This window comes from Typopeltis vanoorti, chromosome 10, assembly GCF_054136105.1.
Source record: "Typopeltis vanoorti isolate ZY-2024b chromosome 10, IOZ_Tvanoo_1.0, whole genome shotgun sequence".
NCBI lineage: Eukaryota > Metazoa > Arthropoda > Arachnida > Uropygi > Thelyphonidae > Typopeltis > Typopeltis vanoorti.
The window spans coordinates 50,979,214-50,998,483 of NC_143558.1; the positions used below are offsets into that span (position 1 = coordinate 50,979,214).

General features: G+C 36.4%; 1 protein-coding gene across 2 annotated transcripts in view; it reads left to right on the forward strand.

Moving 5' to 3' along the window:
* LOC150102412 (uncharacterized) overlaps positions 1-19,270 on the forward strand; it is a 261,771-nt gene that overhangs the window by 112,549 nt on the left and 129,952 nt on the right. For both annotated transcript variants that reach the window (XM_090399631.1, XM_090399632.1), the window contains exon 4: positions 8,845-8,911. In XM_090399631.1, coding sequence (XP_090255757.1) covers positions 8,845-8,911 — 67 coding nt within the window. The remainder of the gene's footprint in view (positions 1-8,844; positions 8,912-19,270) is intronic.

Consider the following 19,270-nt stretch of genomic DNA (forward strand, 5'->3'; position numbering starts at 1 on the left):
TCGAGGGATGACTGTATATATATATATATTTTTTTTTTAAAACATGAATTGGTTAATCATACAGCAGTTGATAGAAAATGAACTTTTATTGTAAATACTTACTACACCAAATTTACAATGACCAAAGAAAGAATGACACACACACACACACACAAAAAAAAATTATATATATATATATATATATATATATATATATATAAACCATCTCAATTTACAATTCATTTCAGAATTAGAAGTTGATGGCTTTCTCCCATTCCTAGATGTCAAACTCACTTGAGTATCTGAAAAATTGAAGACTTCCATTTACAGAAAACTAACTCACACCAATAGATATCTTCATGCAAAATGTCATCATTATCCTTCTTAAAAACTTGGCATTATCTCTTTATTAGGTATTTGTGAAGAAGCGGATATCAACAAATAACTACATTTTCTTCTTACAACCTTTTAGAAAAATCGTTATTCTAAACAAACAGAAAGCTACTATTTAATCCACCTCCTCACCTTATTGAAGATAGAGATTATGTAGAAGGCTCTATTCTCTGCCTATAAAGCTAAAGTTCTCGAGAAATTTAAAATCCAGACTTCTTTTACCTACCCAAGCTCCATTCGTTACTCGGTACATGTAAACAAAAACATAACAACTTAAAATATTCCGGAGTTTACCATCTTTGGTGCAATAGCAACATATCCTATTTTGGTCAGGCTGAAAAATCCATTGAATTACATCTGGAAAAGCAAATGAAAGATATCACATATGGCAGAACTAGATCTAGTGCACTATCTAATTACATCCTTCATTCTACTGACCCTAATGATAAAAATTCTACCTCTCATCCAGTCATCTTGAACAAATCGGAGAACATCTTTAGATGCTATAATGAACTCAAGAGAAGAATTGTGGAATCTAAGGAAATTGTTCTCAATCCATTACATCTTAACACTAACCTCAGCTATAAATTTTCTGATTGTCACTGTGCTGCTACTAACTGTGGTTCACAATATCATGACCACATGCACATATATAACAATACAGTGGTATCTGGAATGCCTTCAAATTCAGTAATACATGAGCAATGTAATTTATAGCTATGATTTTTTCTATATCTCTTTTCATGTAATGCAGATGAAGTCTTTTAAGAAGATGAAACTAGTTGTGCACATTATTTAAATGAAAAATGGTATGTCTATCTTTTTTCTTCCAGTCATTTAATCTATTTCAAATAATATATATATATATATTATTATTATTACCCAAGACCCCATGGAGTCATCTAGGAGGTCCTTTTATCAAACACACAGCTCATCATACCATGCTTTAAACACACTCAGATTCTCTGCAGACACCACACTCTCAGGCAAGACATTCCAATCATTCACAACTCTGCATGAAAAAAACCTGCTTCTCATTCCCCTACTCACACCCTCCTTATACAGCTTCCAGGGATGACCTCTGGTTCTCCCCTGATGTCCCACTATTTTCTGTAGAACCTCTCCAGCATTGATTCTATAACAACCCCTTGATAACTTCTAGGTCTCTATCATATTTCCCTTCCTCCTCCTGTCCACCAGACTCTGCAAGCTACATCTCAATCTTTCCTCATACTCAACATTCCAGAGGCTAGAAACTACCTTAGTTAATCACCTCTGAATCCTCTCCAACATCTCTTCATCCTTCTGAAAACCAGGTGACCAAATCTGGGCAAAATAGTCCATGTGCGGCCTAATCAAAGCTTTATACAATGGAACAAGCATCTCCCTACTTCTACAAGTGAGTGTCCTCCGCATCATTCCCAGAAGTTTTTGTGTTGTCTTCAGAATTTTGGCAATGTGTCCCCTAAATTTCAGATCCTTGTCCACTATCACCCCCAGATCTCTTATTTCCTCCAACTACGACAATATATCCTCACCAAACATAAATTCTGCATCCCATTTTTGTTTTCCAAATTTTAAAATCTTACATTTTGTAACATTGAACTGACATCCCCCATTCCTGTGCCGAATCACTCAGTTTATTCAAGTCTTCTTGTAAGACCACAACATCTTTTCTACTCTTCATGGTTAGTCCCAACTTTGCATCATCTGCAAACAAATTAATATCTCCATCCAAATCTTTACCAATATCATTAATATACAAGTTAAAGAGCAATGGCCCTAAAACAGACCCCTGAGGCACACTAGTAGTCACTATCCTTTTCCTGGATATCACTTCCCCATACACAACTTGTTGATACTTATCAGATAGCCAGTCTCCATTCTAATACCCAACCCCATCCACTCCAGTTTGACTATTCAACTTATCATGCGGTCATCTATCAAAACCCTTTGCAAAATCTAAGCATATTACTGTGTATCTTTCTCCTCTGTCCATGGAAGCAGTCACCTTATTGTAATAAGTAAGTAGATTACTAAAATATGACTTCCCTTTAGCAAATCCATGCTGTCCATCAAAGATAATACCATTGTTTCAACCCAATTCTGGATCCTAGTTCTCACAAGCTTCTCCAACAACTTAACTACAACATCTGACACACAGAGTCCTATAGTTTGATACTTGAGTTCTATCACCTCCTTTATGAAGTGGCACAATCTTGCCCTCCTTCCACTCCATAGGAACTTGACCGAATACAAGACTCGTATTAAAAAAATATGTGAAGGCCAGTGTCAACTCCATGATACATTCCTTCAGAATGTGTGGTGATATATTATCAAGTCCCACAGCCTTATTTACATCTAGTTTGCTCAACTTCCCATACCCCTTCTTGCTCACTTACAGTTAGTCTCTCTTCCCCATCATAAACTTCTCTCAATCTCTCCATGAAGTCACATTCACAAGATTGAAAGACCTTTATGAACTGCTCATTAAGTATCTCCACCACACCTTCTGCAATAGCTTACTTAATACCATTCTCTCGAATCAATGTCATCCTTCCATAATCATTCTTTCTTTCTTTTGCTGGCTACATATCGAAAGAACTTCTTAGGATTTTTTTTGGCTTCATTAACTAACTGCTGTTCATAGCTCTCTTTAGCTACTCTCACCAACCAAGTCACTCACCTGCCTTACCTGGTCTTTGTAGTCCTCGTGAATTGGTTATTTCCACTTCTCTTATGCTGCCTACAAAATTTTGTACTATGGCATCAGTTCAACAAGGAAGCTGAACTTCTCTTTTACACTAAATTTATTAATATAGCAAAATTCTTAATTCTGAGTTTGATTATATAGGAAATAGAATTATCCCAGAAAAAAAGATCAAGAAAAATATTATCGTATCAACTTTTCTTAATATATATTAGGTGTAATCCATTTTATAATAACTGGGCCATTGGAGCAATTAATGGGCTAGTAACAATAAGGCTCTGCTGCAGTGAGAATTGACACCTAAAAAAAAGCATATAAAAATATATTTTTCCTAACTGGAGGAAATGCCCACTGAACCTTTACGTAGCAGATGACTTTCATGTTCAGTATGACACTGCCACCCTGCTTGTTGGAAGTGTGAAGTGGCTGCTACCATGTTTCTTCTCTAGATGCGGGGAGGGGGGGTCTCTAGTTTCAGTCCCTATCCATTATTCTTACATGCACTGTAGATGGCAGACTTGCTGGGCATGCTTTCTACATCATAAGTACCGTGTATATATATATATATATATATGACTGCTCTCAAATACTACAGAAAACTCCTCAAAATCATTGGTTGTCTTATATGGCAAGTGTAAAATGGGAAGCTTAATTTCTTGGATGAACATTTAGGTAGTTATAATACATCATTATATAAGATAATAGGCAGTGTTTATAAACAAATCAGATTAATTTTTTGTTACATAAATGTATTTAAAATATTACAACGAATTATGTCTTAAAAAACAAATAATAATTATTAACCTCAATTTTCATGTTAATTTTCTTCATCATCTGTTGAAAATAGTTCTTCAGATTCATTGTTTAAATGATCGTCATATGGATCCCAGTTCAAATCCCGTGAATTGATTTCATTTTCATTGTCATCAGTGTCCCACAACAGATCACCTTCCGTACCATCCATAAGATTAGAGATTCCACACTTTTTAAATGATTTTATTACAGTCTCTACTTTTACTTTATTCCATGCTTCGATCATGAAATTGCACAACATACCAAGTGATGCAGCATGCATAGATCCACCGTTTGTAAATGATTTTTCACCAGTCAACATCCAATTATTCCACTCTTCCCACATGTGATCTTTAAATGGTTTGTTCAAGCAGACGTCTAGTGGTTGCAATATAGAAGTTAAACCACCTGGTATAACAGCAATTTTTGTGTTATTTTTTTCTAGAAGACTTTTAGTATTCTCAGTTAAATGACTATGAAACATATCCCATACTAATAAACTACGTTTCTTCATTATACCACCTGGTTGCAAGTTCCACACATTATTTATCCATAATTTCATACCATTTTCGTCCATCCATCCTTTTTTGTGAAAATGTACAAAAACACCTGAAGGAAATTTTATCTTAGGTTCAGTTTTACGTTTGAAGATGATCATTGGTTTTAACTTGGTTCCATCAGCCAAACATGACAACACAACTGTAAACCTTGTTTTTTTATGACCTGTACTTCGAACTAGCACACTCTTACTACCTTTAGATTTCACTGTTTTATTCTTATTATGGAGTTTCAAAACTCATGGAGTTTCATCCATATTTCCAATATTTGACAATAGAAATTTATGTTCTTGTCTCAACTGAATGATAAATTTATGGAAACTGGTAAGTTTGTGGTCAAGATCTACTGGTAGTTTTCGAGCAATTTTCGTTTTTTGTCATATTACCAGATTTTGTCTGTTCATAAAATGATTACACCATCCTGAAGTAGCTTAAAATTCTATACTTTCATTCGAGTTCAATCTTGACCATTTTAGTGCATATACTCTAATCATATTTCTTGTAACAAGATTGCCATTCAGCCTTTGTTCGAATTCCCATTTTGCAATGTGATTTTCCAGTTGGTGCCATTGAGTGATCCCTGTTCTCATCGCACATTTTTTCTTTGGTAATTTTTTTAAAATATCTGCTTTCTTCCTCCATTCTCTTACCATCTTCTTGCTTATGTTGAACTTTCTTGCAGCAGCACAGTTATTAGTTTGCTTTGCTATTCCAGTTACCTTTATTTTAAATCGAGCTTTATACTTTCTTCATTTTGTTGCTGGTTCCATGATTTTAAATGATAACAATTTTAATAATCCTAAAATTTAAAAAAAAATGCAAAATTAATAATTAATTCAAATTGGGGCTAAACACTTTTAATTAGGGTAATTATCTTAAATACTAAATCTATTCTATGCAAAAAAATAACGGATATGCATAGATATAAAAATAACTGATATAACAACAATACCCAATGTTGCATTAATAGAAAAAAATAGAAATTGGGGAGTCGTCTTATACAACCGACATAAGCTTAAAACCTAAAAATAGCCTAAAATTTAGGCCTCATCTTATAAGCCGGTCGTCCTATATGCCGACATATACGGTATTTAACTATGGAGTCAGCACTTCTTCCATTCAAGAGGTGCTGACTCTTCTATTATACAGGCCAGCCCCTAGATAGCACATGGGACCACACCTAATGGTAATGATTTTGGGAGGCTTAGTTAACAAATGATCTTGTTGCTGCTTATTCTACCAGATTGTGGCTGGAGAGAGTCCAAGTATGGCAGCTTGCAGGAGATTTTGTTGAGACAACACTTGCATTGGAGTTTGAGCACTCCCTGTATGAGAGCCATGGCTACAAGGATTCCCCCCCCCTTCTGCATGTCCCTGTTCTACAAATTCTCCCAGTATTCCACTATCATGCAAGACAGCATAAAAAATGTCAAATTGGAGTTAAAATATCTCCAATAAAAAAACAAAAATTTTAAAAATATCAGAAATGCAAAAAAGATTGAAAAAAAAAATAAATAAATAAAAATACACACCAAAAATCCAACGAAACAATAAAATTCCACATTAAAAAAAAAAAAAAAAAAAAAAAAAAAAAAAACACTTCCACATAGCCTTTACTGGCATCAGTGACATGCACTGATGCCAGTAAAGGCTATCACCACTACCACTTTACAGGCATCCAGACCCAATCTACATTATATTATGCATAATGCCTTTTGTAAGAAGGACAGAACATGTATTTTTGTCTGTTCTAATATCCCATGCCAAAGAGTATTAGACATGGAATTTTTTTTATATGATATACTTTAGCTCAAGATTTCTTTGCCTTTTTATTGCCTTCATTTTCTGGTTTCCTAATTCTGATAACTGTACCAACATTTTTGCTTATTTATCTCTGAAAGCCGATCATAGCGAGATAATTTTCTTCAGAGATTTCAACACCCATAATTCTGACTGGTTCCTCATCTTTAAATTCACAGGCCAAACTGGAAGATTAGCTGAACTGTTTGTTGTCAGTAATGAGCTAACAAAAATCATTCACTTTCCTGCCAGAATACTAGAAAATCCTTGTGATTTTCCCAACACCATGAACCTTCTTTAACCAGCTCCCTCTAGATAAATCAATGACATTAGCTCTGCTCTTGGCAACTCTGAGCTTGTCCATGTTTTTTTTTTTTTTACAAATCATCCCTCTTGTTGTGTCCAGAAAATGTGATGAGTCATCCCCTTTTCCGACCCAACATCAGGTTATCTCAGAAGGAGTGGATAAGGACATACTTATGCCTCCAAATAGAAAAAGTGCTATTAATAATGGAGAATGATTGTATATTTGTTGAGGTAGAAAATCATGTATAAATTCTAAAAAGATGTGTACAAACTAATAATACTTTTAGGCCATGTCAAAGATAGTTCATGGCCATGGTATCCAATCGGCAGCCGCCGTACGTATGACGACACCACCGAGTGAGGGTGCTGTTTTGGAGTATATAGTTTTCGGGGATTTGAATCGCTCTCCTTTTCTTCTCGTTTCGTCGGTACCTCTTTTTCCTGTGCGGAAAGCTGCATAGTTGTGAATAGCTTGCCACCATGCATAGCGAGAATCTCCCCTTGCTATGTGTGCCACGTGGATCAAAGCTGCAGCTATAGTGCGTCCAGATTCCTAAGAAGAAAGGGCCACTGATGAGTTAACGTCAGTGTATAAATCAGTGTAAGAGTGTTTCGTTTCGTGTGGAACAAAGGAATAGTGAAGCCATCATTAAAGAAAGTACAGTAAGGAGATCCGAATATCCAGATAAAGCAAGAACGGTAAGCAGATATCTTTTCATATTAATATCGGTGTAACCGTGCAGTAAGGAGAACTGATCTTTAAGAACAGAGCCCATTTCCGTGAAGTGTTACAAGGACTGTCTGCATTTTGGACGTTTTGTCTATATCTAAGAAGGCATCTTAGGCTTAAGCCTAGTAGGAGACCGAGGCTACGAACTGTTTGTGTCTAAAGGACATTAATGTTATGCTGTTAAGACCTAATTGAATGTTAACTAAAATTTTGGGGGAGGATTAAGTCTAAAATATAAGAAAGAGCATTGCCTCAAGAAATCTATGTCAGAGTTACAGAATTGACTTGTATATATATATGTAATTAGCATGTGTGATAGTAGATTGGTAATTTAGTATATGTTGTCAGAGTCTGAGGATAGTTATATATAAGTGAAGGAATTTGTGTCAGTAGAAAGGATTACAGTGTAGAAATTTTGGATGTGTTAAATTAAGAAAAGGGAGGGAACCCAGACTCTATTTTAATTTAAGGATTAACTAACTTGTATCATTATGTTTTGTGCTAAAATAAACGTATTTCTTTATGTGTAATCAAATGAGTTTGTCATGCTTTCTGTGGATTGAATTACCGCTTGGAAAATTATGAACCGTGCATAAAAGGGGAATCCATTAGTAATATATGAAATGGGACCACGACTGCATACTTCATGATCCCTGTATTTTATTTCTATGTAATCTTAGATAGTATATCAGAATTCAGTTGCCGGCTGGTGCAGTCATTAAATAATACAAATTTGTCGGCAAAAGAATTAACTGATAATAAGTAATAAAATTAAATAATAATAAAAGATAAAGTTTAAGGTTTAAGATAAGACAGTAAGAGATAAGACACCCTAAGACCCAAAGAGAGAAGTTATAACACTCTCCAAGTGAATTGTATATCCTAGCACTAGAAGTTACAGTTAAGATGATCTTTGGAATATTTGTGCCACTTTCCATGGTCTAATTATTACTTACACTCTTCTGATCTAAGCAGTGTTCTGATGTAATAGTTCTTGATACTAAATGGTATATTTTGTGTTGAAATAGTGGGAAGAGAGAGAAAGTAAGGAATTTTGTAATAAAAATAAATAAATAAAAGAAAAACATATGCGTGATCATTACATTGTTGTTGAAATTTATATTTTGGCTTCCCAATTTTACCTAGTGCTCAAAATTTACAGTCTGAAAATTATGAAGGAAACAAATAATGAATATAAAAAATTGTCAAGTGCAAAAATGATAAAACTTAAAAGTTATGAGATCCCTAAAATCCTGAGACCTAGGCTACAGTCTAGTCAGCTTATAGGTAAATCCAGCACTGAGCTCATAAGTTGTAGGAATGACATGGTGTTTGGTGAATGTGTTATTGAGATGGCTGTCATAAGTATGAATGGAGTTTATATATATAAAATATATAGATAAAGATATATTCATATACTGTACTTCTATTTGTATACCACAGAAATCTGTACTGAAGACAACTTATGAAATAAAAGTATTTATTTATACATGAATAAAGTATGCATTTAAACTTTAAGAGATCATAGAAACGTCAATAAATTAAAAATATACAGTATGTTGTAACGTGTTGTTTAGTTTCAGCTGGGATCACATGTGATATCTATGCCAGGAGAGAAGTGGACACATCTTTATCATACTAACTGTAAGTTATCCATTATCTGTCTGTTATGTTTTTTTTTTATGCTGATTATTGTCTTGTAAAAGCAGAAAATATTTCAGGAATTATTTCCTTGCAGTGTATAATTTTTATTGTAGTCATATATACCATGTAGATAAAATAGAAGATGATGCATTATTGAAATTAAAAGTTTTGCTTTTTTCTCTTTGGTAGAAAATGAAGTGGGTGATAATATACACTGCTTGGAAAGTCAATGGACACCATAGTGTAAGGAACAAAACAGCAATGGTATCCACCTTAATAAAATAAGACCTCCTTTCACTGCAATGACTGCAGCAATCCTACAGGGCATACTGTCTGCAAGCACAGGATAGCAATCAATGGGAATTTTGGACCATTCTTCCTGTAGGCAATATATGAGGGTGGTCTGAAAAGGTCTCGACCTCAACCATAGATGGCAGCACTATCAACAAGATTTTTTTTTCTTTTTTAAGTTGGTAGATCTGTCATAAGCATCCATGTGAAATTGCAATTCATTCTATCAAGTAGTTTGTTTTATACAAGCTACTTGAATAAAGTATACTGTCTGAAGCAAAAATGTTGTCTGTGTCCCTTGAAATGGATAAAATTGAGTATCGTGTGGTAATAAAATTCTTTGTAAAAGAAGGTTTAACGCCAAAAGAAATTCATTCAAAGTTCATAAAAATTTATGGGCGCTCTTCTCCTTCGTTTTTGACAGTTAAGAAATGGGCTGCCGAGTTTAAACATGGTTGTACCAGCCTCGAAGATGATTCACATGAAGGACTAACAAAAAGTGTAACAACACCAGAAATCATTGATCAAGTGCACGATATGGTATTGGTTGACTAGCAAGTAGTCAACCAATGCATGAAATTGCTGAGACTCTAGGCATTTCAAAAGAATGTGTAGGATATATTTTACATGAAGAATTGCAAATGGAAAAGCTTTGTGCAAGATTGGTGTTACGCTTGCTCACAGCAGATCAAAAACACACTCGCATGAAAATCTCTGAACAGTGCTTGGAGCGTTTTAACAAGAATAAAACTGATTTTGTGCATCGATTTCTTACTATGGATGAGACTTGGATTCACCATCACACCCAAAACAGTGGACAGAAGCCGGTTGTTCAGAGCCAAAAAGACAAAGTCGGTTCTATCAGCAGGAAAAGTCATGGCATCGGTGTTTTGGGATGCTAAAGGCATTTTGTTTATTAATTATCTTGAAAAGGGTAAAATAATAACCGGGGAATATTATTCCGATCTTTAACCGGCCATTATGGATCAAATACGCATCCTCATACACTTCGTATCCATCATATATTTCAATGTAATAATATCAATGGTATTACAATTTTAATATGCACTTTGCATCCATGATAATCTTGACGTCTTGCTGGTAGCATGGTTAACCAGACCAGACGAAAAAATTTGTGAGAAAAGACTCATTTTGCAGAAGGAAAAAAAACATCTTTCATCAGGACAATGCACCTGCCCACCAAAGTTTTGGCAGCAGGAAAATTAAGGGAACTGCACTATGAATTGTTGGAACATCCACCCTAATCCCCAGATTTGGCTCTCTCTTCCCAAAACTAAAACTCTTCCTCAGTGGTCAGTGTTTTTCTTCGAATCAATAGGTGATTGCAGCTGTAGAGGGGTATTTTGCAGATCTTACTGAGAATCACTACAGGGACGGAATAATGGAGCTGGAAGCTGGAATAAATGTATTAGTCTTTAGGGAGATTATTTTGAAAAAATAAAAATAATTTTGAAATTATAAATTCATTTTTTCATTGTTAGGCCAAGAACTTTTCAGACCACCCTCATAATTCATTGACAATCACACTGGTGGTGGATAGGGAGTTAAAGTTTAGGGGGCACATTGCAAAAGTGGCTAAATCAGCTCATCAAATCACTTGGATACTGAAGAATACTTTGACAAGCAGAGATAAGCAAGTTATTGTTTCTCTTTATCAAGCCTTGATAAGACCCCATCTCGACTACTGTGCCCAGATCTGGTCACCTAGGTTTCTTCTTGATGGGGAGGAGATTGAGAGGATCCAGAGGCAAGTGACCAAGATGATTGCAGGTCTATGGAATGAACCTTATGAAAACAGGTTGAAGATTTGTGCGTTGCAGAAATTGGTTGAGAGGTGGAAAAGGGAAGATATGATTGAGACATTCAAATTGTTGAGGGGTTTCTATAGGATTAATTCAGAGGATATTTTTGAGAACAGGACTGATGGTGGGAGGACTAGGGGACATCCATGGAAGCTGGGCAAGAGTGTGGTTAGTAAGGGTGTTAGAGCTAGGTTTTTTACTTTTAGAGTGGTGAATGAGTGGAATAAGCTGCCAGAGTCTGTTTTGGGTGCTATGACAGTAAATGAGTTCAAGGCAAAGTATGATAGATACTGTGTGAATGTCAAATAGTTGTGATGGACATGATGTTTAGGGCCTCCCTCGATGAGTCTAAGGACTCCTTGGAGTCGCCCATAATAATAATAATAAAGAAGTCCTGGACTGTTGTGGGGCAGATGTCTCTTAACCTCACCTGGCACTTCAGTTCATCCCACAGATGTTCAGTAGGGTTGAGATCAGGGTTATTTGGAGGCCAGTCTAGTGTGATGATGTTCATGTCCACAAACCACACAGTTTTTTTGTTTTTTTTTAGATTGATCCCATACACAAGAGATCGAAAGACCTATAAATACATCAGTGCCATGTGTGGTGTAGTCCTCATCTGCATCAGTAGTTTTTTTTTTTAAGATCTTTGTTGTATTGCCAAATGATCAAGTTTTAATCATTTGGCAATACTTCATGAGGAAAGCTTTTCCAGAGGGTGGACGGGGATGGAATAAAAAAAGATGAATAGAAGCAGGTTCATTGTGCTTGCAGTTGCACACTGCAAGCACACTGTAAAGGGGCTCCTGGAAGTTGCAGCTTTTGTTTAATAGGTGCAACAGAAAGTGTAGTAATTAATGTTTGCCAATTCACTAGAGTAGTGACCATAGAAGTACCTTTCCTTCATGGTCATTTTTATGATAGACCAGTATAAGGTGGTTCCATAAGTTTCTGGCCTGACTAACTTTTAGAGGTGATAGAAAGAAAACAGCTGTGTTACTTTTCAACATAATCTCCCATTACTTCAACACTCTCTTCACACCTTTGAATTAACATTTCTATATCCTTAAAAAATAGTCTCTAGTTTTGTCTGCAAAATGGCCTGTAACTGCATCTTTCACCTCATTTTCATCTGCAAATTTTCTTCCTCAAAGGTCTTTCTTCAGTTTCAAGAAGAGGTAGTAGTCACTGGGTGTAGATCTGGGCTGTAGACTGGATGTTCAATCACCTGGCAGCCACAGTCCTTCACTGCAGCCTTAGGCATATGGACTTAGGCAACAATAGCCATGTGGACTGGTGCATTGTCATGAAGCAATGAATACCATGACTCAGCATTCCTCATCTCTTCTCCTTTATGGTGTTGTGCAGTTTGTGCAGGAGTAAAGCATAATATTCTGCATTCACGGTGGTATTCCTTTCCTTGAAGTCAATTAAGAGAATTCCCTGGCAGTCCTCAAAGATTGTTGCCATGATCTTCTTGGTGGATGGAGTGACCTTAGCTTTTCTCAGTAGTGCTTTGCCTGGTTTTCACCACTCCATGGATTCCCTTTTGGAAAGAGGATCATAATAAAGGACCATGGTTTCATCCCCAGTGAAAATGGATTCCAGCACTTCTCTCTGATTCCCTTGACAAAACTCTATAAACTTGCAGGAACAGGTCACACGATGCTCCTTCTGAATTGAAGAGAGAAGTCAGGACATGCCCACCTTGCACTCACCTTCGTCATGTTCAGCTTTTCGTGAATGATGCGAAAGATGGTTTTTATAGAAAGCCTCAACCTTGCTGAGATTTTTTTGAGCTTCAGCTGTCTGTCATTGAGCAGTTCCTCCTCAACAAAAAAGACATTTTCCTCAGTCATCATTTCCACAGGCCAACCATCACGAGGATATCATTTTCGATGCTCTTCCTAGGCAAAACTGTTTAGCCCATTCTTTCATGGTGGAATATGAAGAAGCTTCCCCATAAACACCATCTAATTGCTGTTTTGGTAGCACTTGGAAAAAGCTCTTCTTTGGTGAAAAATGTTATCACAGCACAGTACTCAGTTTTTAACATTATTGCAACTTAGCATGCCACGTGTTAGTCAAACAAGTGCCTCCAACTGAATGATGCAGGTAGAGATTTGAAACTGGTATACCAAGCTCTCTACAGATGGTGCTATCTGTTATGCATGGTGTTATAAAATTGGCATGAATTTTGTATGTCATGCCAGAAATTTTTGGAATTCTACCTCTTACCTGTATATTAGACACAGTACTGAAACACTGTGTCTGTGAGATTGAAGTGGAAGTAAATCTGCAAGAGAGGGATCATCAGTGAGCCTAATTGCTTGCCTCTGGACAGCATCAAGGATTTTAAGGGAAGGTTTGGGGTGCACCACCTCAAATGTGTTCAGTATTCTAAGAATGGGAAGATTTGGGATTTGTTAATAGTTAAGAGTTTGTTGGGTGTAAAATAGCCTTTTGAATGAAAGAGAATGCCTGGTTTCTTGTACATCTGAGGAGGCTACTGATGTGATGTGTTTATGCCAGGCAAGACTAGAGGTAAACGTTAGTTCAAGCAGAGAGAGAGAGAGATCTGATCTTGTCTGGTGATTTTTGTGTTACTGAGGATAAGGATAGGTGAACTGAGATCTCTTTTTTTGATAGCAAAGCTGTTTTGGTGGCATTGAAAATGACAAGGTTGTCTTCACCCCCCATTGAAGGATAGTACGAAGATCAATGTTTAAGACACTGGTTGTAGATGAACTAACTTGTGGCCTGGGATGTCAGAGTACTGCATGTCTTGTTGAATGAATAGTATGAGTGGATAGTACTCTTGTTAGCAAAGCTGTGGATAGCATTAGTGGTGATTGCAAGTAGGTCATTTATAAATAAGAGAAAGAGAGTAGGTAGTAGGACAGAACCTTGAGGCACACCAGAATTGATGGTGAAACTTGAAGAGAGAGAGAGAGAGAGCCATCTACCAATACTTTCAGAGAATGACCAGAGAGAAAGCTGGTTACCCAGTTATGCAGGTGGTGGTGGTGGGGAGACCAAAGGATGGAAATTTGTTAAGCAGGCCACAATACGTGACCAGTTATGAGTGATGTAAGCTATGAGGTCAGCTGTGGATTTTGAATGGCAGAATGTGTACTGGTGGTCCCCGATTAATTGGTAAGCCTCTAAGTAGTGGATGAGTTTTCTATTATTGACTTTCTCCAATATTTTTGAGAGAATTAAGGTAATGGAAATTGGTTGGTAGTTTAATGGTTGACTTTTATCACCCTTTTTAATAATAGAATGGATATGAGATTGCTCCCATGCATTGGGATAAGTACCTGATATGCATAATAGATTGTAAAGATGATGCAGGACTGGTGTTAATTTTGGAGCATAATATTTGAGAATAATTGGCAAGGGAGTAGAAGACTTTTTAGTATCCAAGTTTTTAGTAGTTTCCTGATTTCTTTTTGTCAAAAAACTAAAGGAGGCATATGGTGCTTGAATTCTGGTATGGTAGGAGTTGCTTTCCATTGGTCATCAGTGCAGGAGTTTGAGGAAAAGAGTTATTCCAGGAGATCAGCTTTATCTTTGGGTGAAGTAACAGTGGTGCCATCAGAATGAGAGAGAGAGGTGGAAGTGCAGAAGAGCAAAAATTATGTTTAATGGCCTTAGTGAAAGACTAGAAAGCACGACTTCCATTTGGACAGGAGGCAAGTTTTGCTGTTGGCCTTTATGAAATCAGATTTTGTACCTGTTGATGACTGATTAGCATATGTTGGGTGCTTTGATGTAAGTAGAGTATGACACCAGAGTTCTTTAAGTGAACCACTTGCAATAAGATAATTTTTTTTCTTCAACTGCTTTGGTAATTTCCGATGAACCAGGGCTTGGAAAACAGATGAGGATTATGCCTTGAAATGGGAATGAAGGTCTTCATGCCAGTGAGAATTATTTCTGTAACTTGTTCACAGCAGGCATTGGGATCAGATGAGTGGAAACAACAGTCAAACAAGGAAAGGAAAAGTAGAAATTCTGGAAGTCATTCCCAGTTGGCTCCTTCGTAGTGCCAGAGGACGTGAGGTTGGGAGCGGTTGAGATAGGGATGATCTATGAGAGAGGAGACTTGTACAAGATTGTAGTCAGAGTTGTCGAGAGGAGAGAGATGACCTCTACTGTTTATCTGGAAGGCGAACTAGTCAAAAAGAGATTCAGAATATTTGGAGAGTGAAGCAAGTTATTAGGAATTTGAGTGAGTAGATGTTGGATTTGTGTTCGGTTGTTACTTATGTCAAAGATGTCTGTTACAATAGCAGCCTTTTGACATGCTGAAAGAGACAATGGTCAGTTCTGTAAAAACATCACAAAGTAGGAAGCATTGCATTGTCCAGAATGTTTAGATACCTCTCAGAGGTCAATGTTTGTGACACCAAAAACAGAGATCCATGGCCAAACAATAAAAAAACAAGAGCATACCATCACACCACTTCAAATATGATATTCACCTCTGAAGATCATATTTGGGGCTACACACTCTGGTAAGAGATATTCACTGGGCATCTGCTTGGCAGAGGATGTAGCATGATTCATTACTCCATAACACAACTTTCCAAGCTTCTGCATCCCACTATACATGCTTTTTGCACCTTTGTCAATGACACTGCATGTTAGTTCAGGTAATGTGGGGCTTCCATGTTGTGAGCCTCAGTTCTGAATGTTTTTGTGCAGATTCATTTTCCAGTTGATTCCCAGAATTCTGAATTCAACATGTCAGCTGACAAATGGTGGTTTTTACATGTTATCCTTCGTAACACCCTTCGGTCATGTTTGGTGAGTGTGGTAGGTTGTCTACTGCAGGCAACACTTGCAGTTGACTCTCTGCTCTTTTATCTTCATATGGTATCACTTATTGTTGACCTGAAATGTCCCAATTTGTGAACAATTTGCTGAATGGATAGGCCTGCAACATGGCATACTAACATGATGCCTCTTTCAAACTCCTTCATTTCCCTTCTTGCAGCCATTTCTCCTAGACACTGTTGCACTGATTGGGAGTATCATATTCTTCCAATTTATACCGACTACAGACATGTTACTTGTTACATGGCACAATGCACCTTGCCCATAGGTGTGTCTCTTGACTTCTTTCCAAGCAGTGTGTATATATATATATATATATATTTCATTATGCATATATTCTATCTGGTCTTTCCATCTTGCAGCTGGTCTTCCTCCCCTCCCGCTTTTCCCCCCTGCTTTGGTATGTATTTATCCATTTCTTTTGGTAGCAAAATCTCTTCCAATATCTTTACTTTTTTTATGTCGTTTAATTTGGTATATCATTTAGTTGTTTTTAAAAGTTTCATTTCTGCTGCTTATAGTTTACTTCTATCTGTCCTTTTAACATTTCATATGTCTGAGCCAATATAAGTGGGAGTGAATTATTCTATAAAATATAAATCAGCTTTCTTTTCTTATTTTTTTATTTTTTATTTGGTATCCTTTTAATTCATCCACAGATTTTTCTGCAATTTATTTATTTATTAAATTATATATTTGTCTTTTAGATATGTTTATTATGCAATCTGTTTTATTATTTTATCTCTTATGAATATTTTTTACCAAAATGATCTTGAGAGCTTCTGCAGCCCAGTTGGTTTAGATGAGCCCTTTGGTTGGAAAGACCAACTAAATGTTGTTCCTAAAGTTTCAGGAATAAGTAGAGTTGGAGGGAAATGAATATGTAAATTTATTAAATTGATTCATGAGATTCATAAGACAAAAAGATGATGTGGAAGGAATACCATGCACATAAGAATGATGTCAGTTATGAAAATTATAAGGAGCAGGCCAGAACAGTTGCAACTGTTGTATGAAAAGGAACTGGCTATGCAAGCTAAAGATAACCTAAAACAATTCTATCATTATAGCGAGATTTATGCAAGATTTGAAGAAAGAATTATTCAAAATGAAATGAAGAATATGCAGATTAATATTAGATGTTTAGTAGAAACAAATGAAAGTTTGCAAAAGAATAGAATGAAATAAAAAAAATAAAAAAAACTAAAAGAGGCAATGAATGCTTTGAGAATAGCAGTGTATGGAGATTCTATTGTTAGAGGATTGGTTAATGAGAGAGTCCATAAGGTCTGCTATCCCAGAGGGAGAATGAGCAAGATAAATCATGCTTTAGAAAATAGGAGGAAATGAGCAGGAGGATTAGTGGTAGTTGTGGGGACAAATGATTTAAGTCGACCTAAGGAGAATGTAAAGATGGATATCAGGAGGTTATTGAGGAAAGTGAAAGATAACAGTATAGTGGGAAAGTTTATAAGTGTGTTGATGAGGTGAGACTGAGAGCCAGAATCATGAATGGTATGCTGGCAGATCTGTGTGAGAGAAGGGAGTGCAGTGTGTGGATGTATGGCATATATTTGAGAGAAAAATGGAATTATAACTGACATGATAAATTGATATGATAAAGGGAATAGAAATGGAAAGGTGCATTGTTTTTCATGAGGATAGAAATAACAAAAAGGGGAAGTGGTGCTGCTGATGATAGCAGGGGAATTATATCCACATAAGGTAAGCATGAAAGAGGGAAATATTGACAATGGTTTTGAGGCAGTCTGGTGTGAGGTGAAGAGCGACAGGAAGAGATATTTAGTTGAATGTTGTTATAGGAAGGGAATGCAGAAGGTGGTGATGAAGAAATGTATAAGCAACTTAGGTTAGTGAACAAGGGAAGGGTGATTATTATGAGTGATTTTAATTATGGCAGTATAGATTGGAATGAAGAGATAGCGCTTTGGAATCAAGAAAATTAATTTCTCGTGTTCTTAAGACAGGTAGTATGTAAAAGAGGGCACATGAGGATTGAGAGTTTTAGATGTAATGATTTCATCAGAGGATATAATTACAAGTGGGGTTTTGCACTTCCCTCTATTTGGTGAGAGAGAGATCATGAAGTGATCACATAGGTTTTGGTTAGCCATATGAAAATCTCATTGAGGAAAGGATATAATGTGGAAGTACAAGGGTGATTATGACAACTTAGGAGACAGCTTGGAGTTATAGCATGAAATGAGAAGTTGAGCATTAAGGAAATAAATGCTGCTTGGTAACTGACAAAGAAATACATAACAACATCAGTGTGTGAATGTATTCTGAAGGTGTCAAAGGGCTGAATAAGGTATCTGTAAAATGGATGAATGAGGGTATTAAGCATGAAATCTGGAGAAGGCACTTTGCAGGTAGCTCAAGATAAATAATGGTAATTTCAGTTGCACTATGAATTTAAAGAGCAGGCGAGGAGAATGATTCATTTGGTAAGGACAAGAAAAGTATAGTATGAGCAGAAATTAGTAAATCAGGCCAAGAAAAAATCCTTGTGAGGTTTTTTTTGATACATGCCTAGTAGAAAGAAGAATGATTATGGTAAGATGATGGCAAGGTGATGCCAACATTAAGATGATGTTAATGGATGAAAGCAGGAGATTGGTGACTGCTGCAGAGGACGTAGTTAAAGTGTTCAGTGAGCAGTCAATCAGGGTGTTTCATCCTCAGTGTAAAATCAGAAGCTCAAGTGTAGAGAATGAAACAAGAGATGAGTTAGTGGTGAGTAAGTGAGCAGGAGGTATTATTATGAGGATTTAAGTAAGCTAGATGTGAATAAGGCAATAGAACTTGAAGATATTTATTATTATTATTATTATTTGACCTCTGTGGAGTCAGAGACTCATCGTAGGAAGTACCCACTATTTCACACAATGCCCACCATTTGTACCCCCTCCCCTCCATACACAACTCGCTGATACCTATCTGATAACCAGTCACCTATACAACTCATTAGTCTGTTATACAATCCCATCTGCTTCAGTTTAGTGATCAACTTGTGGTTCGGCAATCTATCTAAAGCTGTAGAAAAATCTAAGTATGCGCATCTCTCTTATCCAATACATTTATAAGCTTGTTATAGTACATAAGTAAATTGGTATAATACAACCTCCCTTTAACACATTCATGCTCAAAAACACAAAGAATGCCACTTTTGTATCCTATCTCTCACCAACCCCTCTCCAATACCTTTACTACTACTCCAGATATACAGATTGGCCTATAATTTATTGCCTTGGCCTTATCAACACCTTTCTGAAGTGGAACAATTTTGTCTTCCTTCCACTCATTTTGGACTTGTGCTGTTGCAAGACTCTTGTTAAACAGGTAGGCCAAGGCTAATGCTAATTCCTTGAACATTCCTTAA